The sequence below is a fragment of the Trichomycterus rosablanca genome, chromosome 7 (assembly GCF_030014385.1).
Source record: "Trichomycterus rosablanca isolate fTriRos1 chromosome 7, fTriRos1.hap1, whole genome shotgun sequence".
NCBI classification, from domain to species: Eukaryota; Metazoa; Chordata; class Actinopteri; order Siluriformes; family Trichomycteridae; genus Trichomycterus; species Trichomycterus rosablanca.
The window spans coordinates 15,348,411-15,365,136 of record NC_085994.1 but is presented as its reverse complement, the minus strand read 5'-3'; the positions used below and the strand labels follow the sequence as shown (position 1 = coordinate 15,365,136).

The following is a 16,726-nucleotide window of genomic DNA, read 5'->3' as shown; positions in this document are numbered from 1 at the left end:
GGCTCCTTAAGCAAGGCCCTTAACCCTCTCTGCTCCAGGGGCGCCATACAATAGATGACCTTGTGCTCTGACCCCAGCTTCCAAAAACAAGCTGGGATATGTGAAGAAAGAATTCCGTTGTACTGTACGTCTGTATATGTATATATGACAAATAAAGGCGCATATACAGTGTATCACAAAAGTGAGTACACCCCTCACATTTCTGCAAATATTTCATTATATCTTTTCATGGGACAACACTATAGACATGAAACTTAGATATAACTTAGAGTAGTCAGTGTACAACTTGTATAGCAGTGTAGATTTACTGTCTTCTGAAAATAACTCAACACACAGCCATTAATGTCTAAATGGCTGGCAACATAAGTGAGTACACCCCACAGTGAACATGTCCAAATTGTGCCCAAATGTGTCGTTGTCCCTCCCTGGTGTCATGTGTCAAGGTCCCAGGTGTAAATGGGGAGCAGGGCTGTTAAATTTGGTGTTTTGGGTACAATTCTCTCATACTGGCCACTGGATATTCAACATGGCACCTCATGGCAAAGAACTCTCTGAGGATGTGAGAAATAGAATTGTTGCTCTCCACAAAGATGGCCTGGGCTATAAGAAGATTGCTAACACCCTGAAACTGAGCTACAGCATGGTGGCCGAGGTCATACAGCGGTTTTCCAGGACAGGTTCCACTCGGAACAGGCTTCGCCAGGGTCGACCAAAGAAGTTGAGTCCACGTGTTCGGCGTCATATCCAGAGGTTGGCTTTAAAAAATAGACACATGAGTGCTGCCAGCATTGCTGCAGAGGTTGAAGACGTGGGAGGTCAGCCTGTCAGTGCTCAGACCATACGCCGCACACTGCATCAACTCGGTCTGCATGGTCGTCATCCCAGAAGGAAGCTGACGCACAAGAAAGCCCACAAACAGTTTGCTGAAAACAAGCAGTCCAAGAACATGGATTACTGGAATGCCCTGTGGTCTGACGAGACCAAGATAAACTTGTTTGGCTCAGATGGTGTCCAGCATGTGTGGCGGCGCCCTGGTGAGAAGTACCAATACAACTGTATCTTGCCTACAGTCAAGCATGGTGGTGGTAGCATCATGGTCTTGGGCTGCATGAGTGTTGCTGGCACTGGGGAGCTGCAGTTCATTGAGGGAAACATGAATTCCAACATGTACTGTGACATTCTGAAACAGAGCATGATCCCCTCCCTTCGAAAACTGGGCCTCATGGCAGTTTTCCAACAGGATAACGACCCCAAACACAACCTCCAAGATGACAACTGCCTTGCTGAGGAAGCTGAAGGTAAAGGTGATGGACTAAACCCAATTGAGCACCTGTGGCGCATCCTCAAGTGGAAGGTGGAGGAGTTCAAGGTGTCTAACATCCACCAGCTCCGTGATGTCATCATGGAGGAGTGGAAGAGGATTCCAGTAGCAACCTGTGCAGCTCTGGTGAATTCCATGCCCAGGAGGGTTAAGGCAGTGCTGGATAATAATGGTGGTCACACAAAATATTGACACTTTGGGCACAATTTGGACATGTTCACTGTGGGGTGTACTCACTTATGTTGCCAGCCATTTAGACATTAATGGCTGTGTGTTGAGTTATTTTCAGAAGACAGTAAATCTACACTGCTATACAAGTTGTACACTGACTACTCTAAGTTATATCCAAGTTTCATGTCTATAGTGTTGTCCCATGAAAAGATATAATGAAATATTTGCAGAAATGTGAGGGGTGTACTCACTTTTGTGATACACTGTATATAGTTGTGTTCTTTACTATTATCAGATGCAGCAGTGTTGTTGGGACCTAAGATAATGTAAAGAAAACAAGTTCATATTCAATTTTAAAGAACACAGTAATAATGTATTAACTTAATAGTTCAGAATTTACAATTTGGTAAAATAACATTCACTTTCAGTCACAGCTTTTATGCATCTTGGCATGCTTTCCTCCTTTCACACTGCTGTGGGGCAACTGTATGCCACTCTTGGAGCAAAGGCTCCTATATTCTAAGGCGTTTTATAACCTCTGGTGATCCCTCTTCCACACCTTGATTGACCTAACTGAGGATTGTTTTTTCTCAAAAGGACACTGCTCCATGCCCCACGGAGTTAAAAGACATTGTTAGAGCTGAAGGACGCAAGTTTTCTTCCATTAGATACAGGACTGATAGTTTCGGATTTAGACGTGTACTATAATTGCAATGTTGGGTACCATGCAATGGAAAATTATTCTGAATAAATAGTCAGTATCCTGAATAAATAGTCCACTCTACAGTGGGGTCAAAAAGTATTTAGTCAGCCACTGATTGTGCAAGTTCTCCTACTCAGAAAGATGAGAGAGGTCTATAATTAGCTACACTTCAACTATGAGAGACAAAATGAGAAAAAAAATGCAGGAAATCACATTGTAGGATTTTTAAAGAATTTATTTGTAAATTATGGTGGAAAATAAGTATTTGGTCAATAACAAAAGTTCAACTCAATACTTTGTAACATAACCTTTGTTGGCAATGACAGAGGTGAAACGTTTCCTGTAAGTCTTCACCAGGTTTGCACACACTGTAGCTGCTATTTTGGCCCATTCCTCCATGCAGATCTCCTCTAGAGCAGTGATGTTTTGGGGCTGTCGCTGGGCAACACGGACTCCACAAATTTTCTATGGGGTTGAGGTCTGGAGACTGGCTAGGCCACTCCAGGACCTTGAAATGCTTTTTACGGAGCCACTCCTTCTTTGCCCGAGCGGTGTGCTTGGGATCATTGTCATGCTGGAAGACCCAGCCACGTTCCATCATCAATGCTCTCACTGATGGAAGGAGGTTTTGGCTTAAAATCTCACGATACATGGCCCCGTTCATTCTTCTCTGAACACGGATCAGTCGTCCTGTCCCCTTTGCAGAAAAACAGCCCCAAAGCATGATGTTTCCACCCCCATGCTTCACAGTAGGTATGGTGTTCTTGGGATGCAACTCAGCATTCTTCTTCCTCCAAACACGACGAGTTGAGTTTTTACCAAAAAGTTCCATTTTGGTTTCATCTGACCACATGATATTCTCCCAATCCTCTTCTGGATCATCTATATGCTCTCTGGCAAACTTCAGATGGGCCTGGACATGTATTGGCTTAAGCAGGGGGACACGCCTGGCACTGCAGGATTTGAGTCCCTCTCGGCGTAGTGTGTTACTGATGGTAGCCTTTGTTACTTTGGTCCCAGCTCTCTGCAGGTCATTCATCAGGTCCCTCCGTGTAGTTCTGGGATTTTTGTTCACCGTTCTCATGATCATTTTGACCCCACGGGATGAGATCTTGACCCCAAGGGAGATTATCAATGGTCTTGTATGTCTTCCATTTTCTTACAATTGTTCCCACAGTTGATTTATTCACACCAACCTGCTTGCCTATTGTAGATTCACTCTTCCCAGCCTGGTGCAGGTCTACAATTTTCTTCCTAGTGTCCTTCGACAGCTCTTTGGTCTTGGCCATGGTTGAGTTTGGAGTCTGACTGTTTGAGGCTGTGGACAGGTGTCTTTTATACAGATAACGAGGTCAAACAGGTGCCATTAATACAGGTAACGAGTGGAGGACAGAAGAGCTGCTTAAAGAAGAAATTACAGGTCTGTGAGAGCCAGAAATCTTGCTTGTTTGTTATTGACCAAATACTTATTTTCCACCATAATTTACGAATAAACTCTTTAAAAATCCTACAATGTGATTTCCTGTATTTTTTTTTCTCATTTTGTCTCTCATAGTTGAAGTGTACCTATGATGAAAATTACAGACCTCTCTCATCTTTCTAAGTAGGAGAACTTGCACAATCAGTGGCTGACTAAATACTTTTTGACCCCACTCACTGTACATTCCATTAAGTACAAGGATCACTTCCATATAGCAATTTTATATTTTACACCCTTAGGTGGGTTTCCACAAAAATAAACAAAGTATTATCTGACCATAAAACTAAGTTTAAGTAGCATTTAGCAGATTTCATGCTATTGCACTTAGTCAGATAAAAGAAAATGCTGTTTTTAAAATAAAGTTGGCATCTACTTGTAGATTAACAGTTTGTGACCCCAAGATGCTACCATCCTCAGCAAAGTACAGCCATGATCCTTTTCTAACACATTACACTCTAACTGTGAATTATCTAATATCATCAGTGTTGGATGATAACCCTGTTAGTGTGTTGTACTGGTATGAGTATCAGGTGAAACCGTGTTCTTTTTCAGTTTACTTTACTTTTCAACATGAAATTATATTATATTATATTATACTTATATTTTCAACATGAAATTACCCACAAGGATATTTGGATGACCTTTTTTCCTTGCCAAGGGCGCCAATACATTTCTTTAAACACATACACACAGCTGATAACCCAATCAGCAGAATTTAAAGCTTTTGCATTGTAAAGGAAGCAAAAATCCATGACTGCTAAACTAAACACACAAAATCCAACCACCTGAGTTACTCAAAAACCAATAATCTTAATTAATCCAGAACATGCCTGTAAAACCAGCCTTCCAACTGTGAATCTGGGGTCTTACTTCTAGTTTTTATTTTGTTATGAGCCACTTAGACAAACCGGCCATAAAGCCGAACATACTGCACCATAAAAATTTATTGAGCTGTTCTTAACGCTTGTTTTAATGATAGAGAACCAGAGTGCCATGCTCAGCTTGTTTAATGCAAAAAAAGAAAAAATTAATTGGCAGTGTACAGACAATAAACAAGCCCATCTACAAGCAACAAGGTAAATACAGATGATTTGCACAGCACTACCACCATTCAGGCTGGCTTATTTAAGGACATCACAGCCGTAGGCTAATGCACAATGCATATAACAGGGAAGTGATGACATGAAGAGCCTGAGAGCCCGCTAAATGTTAAGGTCGCTTGAATCTTTGGGAAAGTTCAAACTAAACAACAAATAATGTGGATATGTTAATTTGAGGTGACAATAACAGACCTGGTCAGGGCTTTTAGCATTTTTATACAGGAGCGTGTGACAAAAGCAGAGTCAAGTGTATAAGGTTAGGGTAGATCATAGGGAAGTATCATTAGAAATTATTTGAAGAGAAAACAGGACTTCAGCACAATATAGCACAAAGCATTAGCATATTTATGACAGCACAAATAAATGTGTGGAGTTTAATGCAAATGTTGTTGGTTACTTTTGTATGTGGGCCACTCAACAGCTGATAATATCTGCCTGATCATCATCTTTATGATTCTTTATGGTGTTTTACTTCAAGACACTTGCCATTGTCTTGTAGGCTTAATCCTGGTCAGGGTCGTGACAGGTCCACCAGGAAACTCTGGGTGCAAAACACAAATACCCAGGACAGGGTGCTAATCCATCTCAGGGCTTTAACCATCCACCCTCCTCAGACATAGCCAATCATGTCTGTTTAGACGCCTGACCGGCCGATAGCCCCGCATGTGTTTCGAAGCCCCCTTTCATGCTGTTCTTCAATGGTCAGGACCACCACAGAGCAGGTATTATTTAGGTGGTGGATCATTCTCAGCACTGAAGTGACACTGACATGGTGGTGGTGTGTTAGTGTGTGTTGTGCTGGTAATGAGTGGATAAGACACAGCAACACTAATGAAGTTTTTCAACACCTCACTGTCACTGCTAGACTGAGAATAGTCCACCAACCAAAAATATCCAGTCAACAGCGTCCTGTGACCACTGATGAAGGTCTAGAAGATGACCAACTCAAACAGCAGCAATAGATGAGCGATCGTCTCTGGCTTTACATCTACAAGGTGGACCAACTAGGTAGGAGTGTCTAATAGAGTGGACATGTGTTTCGAAGCTGGATGTCAGAGGTAGTTGGGTAGTATAATAGCATGCTGTGCCCCCCAAGCACCCAACGTGTATTACTAGTCAAGTAACGAACTGCTATCGTGTACCTGAAGGACTTTTTACCCACAGTATTAACCCTTTACTTCTTACTATGCCTGCCCTACAGATTTTTTGCTTCTGTCAGAAAACCAGAATGCTGCCCTCATCTTGTTTGATTGTTTATTTATTAACTAGCAGACAATACACGAACCCATACAAAAACCAATACAAAAACACCTGTGCAACACCAATGTAGAACCACAGTAGCTGGTTGGTAAAGTCAGCTCAATGTCAAGGTTATCCGTAGTGTTAATGCAGTTCAAACCATATTTTCCTTTCTGATGGTCTCTGCACTCTGCAATTGTGCAAACTGTGCATTGTTTAGTATCTGCTTTAGTAATATGGAATAGTAATTAAAATGCAACAGGCATTTGTGGAATGTTTTTACTGTTGATATTAGGGTTGGGCGGTATGACGGTATTAAGGTATACCGAGGTATTTAAAAATGGTGACGGTATTTTAAAAATGTGAAGTGCCAAATTTCTGCTTAAGGTCCACCTTGAAAACGGAGACTTTAAGACCTGCGCGCATCCACAATAAGGGAGGGACGGGAGTTGTAGGCGGTTGGAGCTCACTGATTGGTTGTGGGGGTGCTCACTGTTTGAGGCGATAACACAAAAGGGTGTGTTCAAACACCTAGTGAGCTGCCTTGCTGTCTTACTGCCTACATAGGCAGCTGCCTCAGTAGAGAGGATTCTAATAAGTCAATGACTTATTATAAGGCAGGTTATTCGAACGCGCTACTTAGACAGCGATACCATCGGGTTTTGCTTGCTAAGCTAACAGTTAGTATCTTGCCATTCAAAACCATGGGATGGGGTGGCACAACGTGCTAGCATGTCATCACATCTGTGTACCGAATACGGTTACATTTACTGACAAGCCCGAACTTGCAAAAAAACACACTTGTGCAAGTTTATACAATATATTATCTGTGTGTGTGTGTGTGTGTGTGTGTCGTGCTCACTCTTCGCGATACTCGGATTTCGGATTTGAATTCCGACAATAAACAGCTTTTATTATGACTGATTAATTCCCAGTACTGATGTGAAGCAGAATTGGTGTATTACAGCCAATAAGAACGGCGCAAAAATTAAAAGAACATATAAAACATATACCGTATATATATATAACGGTTCCCAGAGATGCGACTCGGTTCATTTGAAAGAGCCGTTCAATAGAATCGGATCGCTCGCGAACGACCCATTACTAACAGAGAGACGTCCGCACCCCCCGCAGTAATACCGTATACCGAGGTATTTTATGAAGACGGTATGACGGTATGAAAATCGGCAATATCGCCCAACCCTAGTTGATATATTAAATAAAACTATTTATATTGGCCCCACCCTGCATTTGCTCCCCCCAAATAGAAACACAGATCAGAGTCAGAGTCAGAGTCAGAGAGGTTTTATTGTCATTTCAGCTACATACAAGTACATATTGAAACGAAACAGCGTTCCTCTAGGATCACGGTGTAACACGGTACAAAAAGTGCAAGACAAAACAGTGCAAATACAACAATAATACAAAAAATCCTATAATAAATAACTACAAAAGATATTCCTAATTATCCCTAATCTAAACAAGTAATTAGAAGACAGGACTAAAGACAAGTGTTAGTACATGATGGTGAATAGATGGTACAATGGTTCATGAGGTAGTGACATGTTGTACATTAGCAGCGTAAAATTGGCAATGCAGATAAGGTGCCTAAAAAGTAAATATGGTGCAAAATACAAGTAAGGTGCAGAAATTATTGTGCATTTCCAGGAGGTGTGCAAAAATGCAAGTAACATAGTCAAAAATGCAAGTAACAGTCAATACAGATCAGTGTGTGGCAGCAGAAAATGTCCGGAGGAAATTGTTATAGCACTGAGTTGAGGAGTCTGATTGCTTGTGGGATAAAACTGTTACACAGTCTGGTTGTGTTAGTCCGGATGCTGCGGTATCGTCTCCCAGACGGGAGCAGAGTAAAAAGTCCATGTGATGGATGGGTTGGATCGTCCACAATGCTGAGAGCTTTGCGGATGCAGCGGGTGTTAAAAATGTCCGTGAGAGATGGAAGAGCGACCCCGATGATCTTTTCAGCTGTCCTCACTACTCGCTGGAGAGTCTTACGGTCCGACGCAGTACAATTTCCGAACCAGACAGTGATGCAGCCGCTCAGGATGCTCTCGATTGTTCCTCTGTAGAACGTGGTGAGAATGGGGGGTGGCAGATGAGCTTTCCTCAGTCTTCTCAAAAAGTAGAGACGCTGCTGGGCTTTCTTGGTGATGGAACTGGTGTTAAGGGTCCAGGTGAGATTCTCCTCCAGATGAACACCGAGAAATTTGGTGCTCTTGACGATCTCAACAGATGAGCCGTCGATGTGCAGTGGGGAGTGGTCCCTTAGTGTCTTTCTAAAGTCAATGACCATCTCTTTGGTTTTATCCACATTCAGAGACAGGTTGTTGACTTGGCACCAGTTCGTTAGATGTTGTACCTCCTCTCTGTACGCTGACTCATCGTTGTTGCTGATGAGTCCCACCACAGTTGTGTCGTCTGCAAACTTAACGATGGAATTCGAGCTGTGCATTGCTGTACAGTCGTGTGTAAGCAGAGTAAACAGCAGTGGACTGAGCACACAGCCTTGGGGAGCGCCGGTGCTCAGTGTGGTGGTGCTGGAGGTGTTCTTACCGATCCGGACGGACTGAGGTCTCTCAGTCAAGAAATCCAGGATCCAGTTGCAGAGAGAGGTGTTCAGGCCCAGCGTGCTCAGCTTTCCAATTAGATGCTGAGGAATGATGGTGTTGAATGCTGAGCTAAAGTCTATGAACAGCATCCTGACGTAAGTATTCTTTCTGTCCAGGTGTGTAGAAGCCAGGTGAAGTGTAGTGGATATGGCGTCGTCCGTTGAGCGGTTAGGACGGTACGCAAACTGCAGTGGGTCCATGGTGGGAGGCAGTAGGGTCTTAATATGCCTCATGACTAGTTTCTCGAAGCACTTCATGATGATAGGCGTGAGTGCTACGGGACGATAGTCGTTGAAGCATGACACAGATGACTTCTTTGGCACGGGTACGATGGTGGTCGTCTTGAGGCACGTTGGAACGATGGCGCTGCTCAGGGAGATGTTGAAGATGTCAGTGAATACATCTGCCAGCTGGTCTGCACATCCCTTGAGCACTCGGCCAGGAATGTTGTCTGGTCCAGAAGCCTTCCGTGGGTTGACTCTGTGCAGAGTTCTCCTCACGTCCGCTGTGGAGAGACGAAGCACCTGGTCGTCACAAGGTGGGATCATCTTCCTCGCCAACATGTTGTTCTGCGCCTCGAACCGAGCGTAGAAGTCATTCAGCGCATCTGGAAGGGAGGCATCACTGTCACAGACGGGTGGAGTCGTCCTGTAGTTGGTGATGGCCTGGATGCCCTGCCACAAGCGCCGTGTGTCACCGCTGTTCTGGAAGTGGCTGTGGATGTTCTGGCCGTGTGCGCGCTTTGCTTCTCGGATCGCCCGGGACAGTCTGGCTCTCGCTGTTCTCAGAGCCGGCTGGTCACCTGCTTTAAAAGCGGAGTCTCGGGCCCTCAGCAGTGCACGCACCTCTGGAGTCATCCACGGCTTCTGGTTGGGTCTGGAAGTGATGGTTCTAGTGGTAGTGACGTCCTCAATGCATTTGCTGATGTAGCAGGTCACTGAAGTCGTGTACTCCTCTAGATCAGTGTAATCGCCGTATGTTGCAGCCTCCCTAAACATGTCCCAGTCAGTGCACTCAAAACAGTCCTGAAGAGCAGAGATGGATCCTTCTGGCCAGGTTTTCACCTGTTTCTGTACAGGTCTGGAGCGCCTGACGAGTGCTCTGTATGCTGGGATTAGCATTACAGAGATGTGGTCTGAGTATCCGAGGTGGGGGCGGGGCTCCGCCCGGTACGCACCGGGGATGTTCGTGTAAACATTATCCAGCGTGTTCGCTCCTCTCGTAGCAAAGTCCACATGCCGATGGAATTTAGGGAGAACAGACTTGAGATTTGCATGATTAAAATCCCCAGCGATAATAAACAGTCCGTCTGGATGAATGGTCTGCAGTTCGCTGATGGCTCTGTAAAGCTCGCTCAATGCTAACTTCGCGTTCGCGCTGGGCGGAAGATACACCGCGACAATAAGCACGCTGGTGAATTCCCGTGGTAAATAAAAAGGTCTGCATCTAACAACAGCAAATTCCACCATCGGAGAACAGTACGCCACAACAAGCACAGAGTCCTTGCACCATTCGGTGTTAATGTAAACACAAACGCCTCCTCCTCGTGTTTTACCGGACTGAGCTGCATTTCTATCGGCGCGATACGATGCTAGCCCGTCTAGCTGAATGGCACTGTCTGGAATGTTGTCGCTAAGCCATGTTTCAGTGAAAATTAAAACACAACAGTCTCTGTACTCACATTGGGTCGTTCGCTGAAGTCTGATACAGTCCAGTTTATTCTCCAGAGAGCATGCATTTGCGAGGAATAACGATGGTAGAGCCGGCCGGCTTGGGTTAGCTTTTAGCCTAGCACGGACCCCGGCTCGCTTTCCACGCTTCTGCTTCCTCGAGCACCGCTTGCGGCGCCCCCTCCCCCGGTCACCTGCTTCAGGTAACTCCGAGGACTGCAGGCCTGGTTCGCGAAGTAGGCAGAGTTCATGCAGAGTTCGCCGCAGATCATCTTGGAGGTTGGTTTCTGACTGTTTTCTCAATTGTAGCAGTGTATGGCGGTTGTAAACTGAGTCAAAAGTGGTTTCCATACGTTTATAAACAAAACTGTCCTAAACAAAACTTACAAACTTTTCTGCAAAACAACAAAAAACACCGTTTTTCGACCCCAGAGCGGCCGCTGCGTGTTAACGCGCCGCCATCTTGGATCACAGATTTTATATTCACAGATTTTATATTCATCATGACAAACATGCTAAAATATTAATAATTTAAATAACATAATACTTAACTGGCTTTTAAATAACATAATACTTTACTGACTCTGTACGTGTTAGTAGGAAGTAGACACATGACTGTGCAGTGCACAATTTCTTTCAGAAACCTCCAGAAAGCTGTCAAACATATAAATAGCCAACCATTGTACTGAAAGTTCTGGTTATGATTTGGTAACACAGCATGCTGTACCTCACTGTCCTCTGGAAAGGCACGAATATAGAGCACCTCTACTTAAAACACACTTCAGACCGGCTTTTATAAAACCATCAATAATAGTAACAATCAGACCCAGTTTACCTCTTAAAAACTCCAGAAAATGAGTTATACTCTTATGTTTGGTATCTTTATAAACTGGAAAATGAACACAAGTACACAGTCAGTGTAAAGATGTTTCAGTCACAGCACCTAAACCCACTGTTAATAAGTTAGGCTAAGTACCTTTGGTCATGGGAAAGTAAGCAAGATGAAATGGCTAGTGAGTACACTGAAGGGTCAGTAGTTTTGAGCTGTAATTAAAGAAATCAATACTGTAAACTCCAAAAGCACACTCCCAGAAAGAACTGGAAAAGCACGACTTACCCCAATGTGGTCATGGTGACGATGGTGTACCAGAAGGAGGCTGGGATGCTGGTGAATTTGCTGGAAGCAGAGCCTTTCTCAGCATAGAACATGACTGTGGCGAAGATGATGATGGCCATGGTCAGTGAGAAGAGAAGGAAGCCGAGCTCTGAGGCACAGCTTTTCAATGTGTAGCCCAGGATTCGTAGGCCTTGTGAGTGGCGAGAGAACTTGAAGATGCGGAAGACTCTGAAGACCCGCAGTGTGACGAAGGCACCACTCACATCTTCGTTGTTGGTCATGACCAGGCCGATGTAGTAGGGAAGTATAGCCACCACGTCAATGATACTCATTACAGAACGCATGAAGCGGTAGCGGCTGGGCGCAGCAAACAAACGCATCAGATACTCCACAGTGAAGATCATGACACACGCTGTGTCCATGCAGAAGAAGGCCACCGTGTAACGTTCACCACAAGGAATTTCCCGCTGAGTGGGCATGGAACCACATGGCACCGTCTCCACCACGTTTGTGATAACAGACACTGCAATGAAGAAGCCGGTGACGTAGTAGAAGACAAGAGCCATGGTGCTGGTGTGCGGGTTCTCAAAGGCACGCCACATGGTCTCACGGAAGGTCATATTGGGCAGCTTGCTGTCCTTACTGTCCTCAAGGTCGTCCATCAGGCGCTCTGCGTTTTCTCGCCTGCGATCTTTGTACTCTTCGTAACAACAGTCGCTTATGATCTCAGAGATGATCCCGAAGAAAGCCAGCTCCTCATCGTAGGCTGATATGCACTCATAGCGCGGGTAGTGCAACTTGCCAGTGCGATAGAAGTTTAGGATGCTGCGGAATACGTCCGGGTCACGGTCAAAAAAGTACTCATGGGTCTCTTCGTTGAAAAAGAATTCTTTCTCTGAGCTTCCAAGTAGGGTGTCAGGATAGCGGTCCAGTGTATTGCGCCATGTTTGAAAGCGACGACCACTGACATTAAGAACTATGAGCTCATCCTGGTGCTTGTTCTTTTCTGCTGGTGCTATGGGCATTGGCAGGTTGGCCACGGGCATCCAGCCAATAGCCGCTGCCCGGGCAAAGGGGAGCCACGCCGCTACACCCGCAGCCATGGATACTCCTTCTGGGGGCAAGGGGAGCAGGTCAAACACCTTCACAACCAGCTTGACTTCAGCTCAGACACCATCTTTAAAAATAAGAGAGGAAAAAGATTCAGTGAAATGGAAAGATTTACATAGAAAAGCATATAATTAGGACAGCGTGTTTGCATTGAAGAATTAAATCCATAAAAACACATACAAGGTTCAAGGATTGCATGAATAGCTTTTATCATACATTAAGCTGTGAATTTGTGTCATCGTGATACTGTGTTTGAAATACAGCACAGAACTCGCTGAAGAATACATAGGTAGGTGTTAACCGAGAGACACAAAACAGAAAAAAATATGAGACTAGAGAATTGGATGAAGAAGGGTAAGGTGGGTGTACAGAAAAGAGAGTAGAAGATCAGAAGATTACAATGAGAAAAGGCTTTCGGAATTCTTTTAGAAATAAAAGTACAAACACATGTTCTTTTGATGCTGAGTTGGTGCATTTTGTACATATGTTTTTATATGAGAAAGTACTTCCAAATAAAACACATGGTGTTATATTCACTGTTGTACCACTCCAGCACGAAGCAAATGTGCATTTTTACAATTCTATCTCTGAATGTCACATGTAAGGAGGAAGAATGAAGAATACGGACCAAAGCACACAGCGAGGAAGCAGCAAGATGTAGGCAAAAGGAGTAAAGATAAGGGACTACTGTAAACAGAAACCAAATCTTAACTAAAGCACATAAAAAGACTGATTTACACAACAAAAAGGCTATGTGGACGCATTTTATTTTATTTAAAAAAAACTATGACATAAGAAAGGCTACAAACTCTAGCCCTGCTTCCAGTCTGAGCCCTTTGCAATAGTTAGGAGATAGTTAAAGAGCAAAAAGACACACAATTAGTTATACAGCAACTGAAAATCAAGAGTGACTGACCAACAACCTGCAGAGTTTACGGCAATAACAAAAATCATAAGATGATGTTCTGAAACATGGTATGTTTGTTATGTATATGAAAACTATTTTTGGGGTCACAGCATCTGCCACTGTAATCTGACTTTTTGCCCCAGTATTTATAAAAGGCTACTGATTCTGTCACTGCACCACAAATCATTTAAGGCTCTTCTGTATGACAGTAACCTACTAAAAGCTATTTAATGTTGGATGCACCAAGTAATTTCCAACATTTTCATACAAATGTTTTGAAACATTTTTAAGCTTTGATTTAAAGGTTTTAGAGCTAAAACCAAGCCAAGCTGTTTAATATGACTAATTGTCCCCTCTAAAAGTTTATTGTAATTGCATATTAGGTTGGATGGTGGCACCACCTAAAACGTTAGGACTAACAATACAAACATTTATGATTTGTTTTTTTTTTGTTTTTTGTTTTTTGATTTTAATGTTTTACCAGCACATTATGCTGGACAGGGTCACTATGGGTCTATGGGATTTTCTGAATCACCAGGCACAATGCAGTAACACCCCAAACAAGATGCATATTCATTGGGGGATTCATAGAATTATTATTTTATTACTGTATTAATTAATTTTTATTATGCATATAAAATGTGTATAGGTAAAGGTGTTGTATTCCTTGGTTCCAGCCTTGATTTTAGTCACTGTCTATTGGAAGTTTGGCTTGTTCTTTATATAAAATACATTAAAATACATATTTTAATATCTTTAAGTAGTACATGGCCTCTTCATTAAAAGTTTAAATATTTAAAGTGGTGTGCCCTGCAAAAACGAATTATGTATTAGGAGTATTATATTAAATTAGTGAATGAAGCAGCTTTGTGGTGCAGCTGATGAAGCAAAACTTCATTCTCTTCCTTTGGTCAGTGTTTGTATGCCTTTTCGATGTCTGTACTGATTTCCTCTGGGTACTCTGCTTTAATTCTACCTTTAAAAGGCAAGCAAAAGATAGACTGACTGCTCTAAATTGCCCCTATGTAAGTGGGTGACTGCGGGGGTATGAGCTGCAAAGTGATTGGCACCCTATCCAAGATGTAATCCTGGCTTACACCAAGTGTGAGCTGATAGGTTCTAAATCAACCAGGATTCAAATCAGGATAAAAATGAATGCATAAACAGATGTCCAATTACTTATTAATATTAACAAGTATTGATTGATTGATTGGGTAATTGTGGGGTTTTTTAACTAATAAATACTAATAATTTATTAAATACTAATAATTTAATAAGTACTAATAAATGACAGTGGTAAAAAGGAAAAAAGCTGAATATTTATTTTGCTGTATAAATTATGCCTTGAGTGACTAAATTGCCCACAATGCTTCAGTACAGTGGAGCTCTAATGTGGGGGTAGCATGGCTGGGTTTAGGCGCTTCTGTACCTGTTGATCAGGGTGCCGCAAAAAGGAAACACGTATCATACACCAAAAGGACAATTCACTGGAAATTAATTAAATAAGTCTTTTGTCTTATATTACAGTATTGTAAAATAAATATGTTAACGTACAGAAACCGGGATTAAAATGCACCAACCGCTGATAAATGAGGAATCAATTTACATTAGGAGAGAGCTCGTCCCTGTTACAGACTCCATGTTACTAACTAAATAAAATTTGAGTTAAACCCCACACAAAGTCAAACAAATGTAAACGAATTGCTTTAGTTATATTTAAATAAACATAAAGCCTTGTTAGGCTACTTACCTGCGAAAATGTCATCAACTAAAACATCCTCTCAGCACCATGAACTCGGAAAAGTGCTCGACGCGCCTTCACCAAACAAACAAGTAGTAAAAGTGCCAAGAGAACTGAAGCACATCGAAAATTTCCACGGTAAAACACAAAGGAATTTGCGCAAAATTGCGGTAATAAAGAGTGAACAGAAACGCTGTTGTATCCGTCCTGTTAGCTTACATACTGCGCTGAGTGATAGTAGATGCTGCGGCGGAGAGAAGCAGCACTTCAGCTAGCTCGGTTCCCTCAGGATGCTCACTCTCATACACACGCGCACGAGCGCGAGCGCGAGCGCGCGCCCTCTCTCACCCTCACCCTCTCGCTTTCTCTCTCTCGCGCAGGCGGAGCTGGAAAAGCGCGAGACGCACTGAGGCAGCATTCGCTCAATTTCAGCGCAGAGCATCATAGTGTATTTCACATCTACAGTGTTATCTTACAACTTCAGCACATACTGTTTTCCAAAGAGACTTACAGTTATGACTGAATACAGTGAACATAATACAAGAAAAACGTAAAGGCTTTGTTTAGTTCACAGGCAGAGCAGTGACAACCTGGTAATGGTGTGGCTTAAAACAGCAACCTTGTAATCACTAGATGCATGCTCAATAATCCAGGTACACAAATCCACAAAGTTGAATCAGTTCATCTGGACACAAGTTTGTTGTAGAGATACGTTTCCTCCAGTGGCAAACTACATGGGGTGCAGGTGCACTGGGGCCCATGGCAGGGGGGGGCATGGCAGAGGGGGGGCCCTCCACGACATGAACTCAACCCACCCACCTCACTGCCCGCCATTAGCTGCACGTATTATGCATGTATTATGGCAAGCCAAACAGGAAATATATAGCAAACACTGATATATATATATATATGGAATAAAACATATACATATAACTTTTTTTTGCACTGGGGCCCATGAGCTCCTAGTTATGCCACTGCTCATCTCACTGAAACACAAACATATTTAATGTTTGTTTGTTAATAGGATTTTAACGTCATGTTTTACACTTTGCTTACATTCATGACAGGAACGGTAGTTACTTATTACACAAGATTCATCAGTTCACAAGGTTATATCAAACACAGTCATGGATAATTTAGAGTCTCCAATTCATCTCCCTTGCACGTCTTTGGACTGTGGGAGGAAACCGGAGCATCTGGATGAAACCCACGCAGACATGGGGAGAACATGCAAACTCCACACAGAAAGGCCTCGTACCCCCCCCACCTGGGGATCGAACCCAGGACCTTCTTGCTGTGAGGCGACAGTGCTACCCACTTGCCGCCCCAAACACGTTTAACGAGCTGTGTGAATTATTTCTATTCTATTATGGGAGCTAACTAATCCATTGTGTAGCATGGCTGGGTAAGGCACATTTGTACTAGCTGATAATAGTCTAGACATATTTTCAGGTTTCGCCAGCGCATTATTCTGGTCAGGGTCACTGTGGGTGCTGTTTTCCCTGTATCACTAGGCATACTGCATTAACATCAAAGA

The 16,726-nt window shown here is 43.1% G+C and overlaps 1 protein-coding gene across 1 annotated transcript in view; it reads right to left on the bottom strand.

Moving 5' to 3' along the window:
- kcnd3 (potassium voltage-gated channel, Shal-related subfamily, member 3) overlaps positions 1–15,304 on the bottom strand; it is a 259,240-nt gene extending 243,936 nt beyond the window's left edge. Inside the window, exons 1-2 of the mRNA XM_062999045.1 lie at positions 15,199–15,304; positions 11,432–12,608 (exon numbers count right to left, since the gene is read on the bottom strand). Coding sequence (XP_062855115.1) covers positions 11,432–12,534 — 1,103 coding nt within the window. The 5' untranslated portion in view covers positions 12,535–12,608; positions 15,199–15,304. The remainder of the gene's footprint in view (positions 1–11,431; positions 12,609–15,198) is intronic.
- Between the last annotated feature and the right edge of the window lie 1,422 nt (positions 15,305–16,726).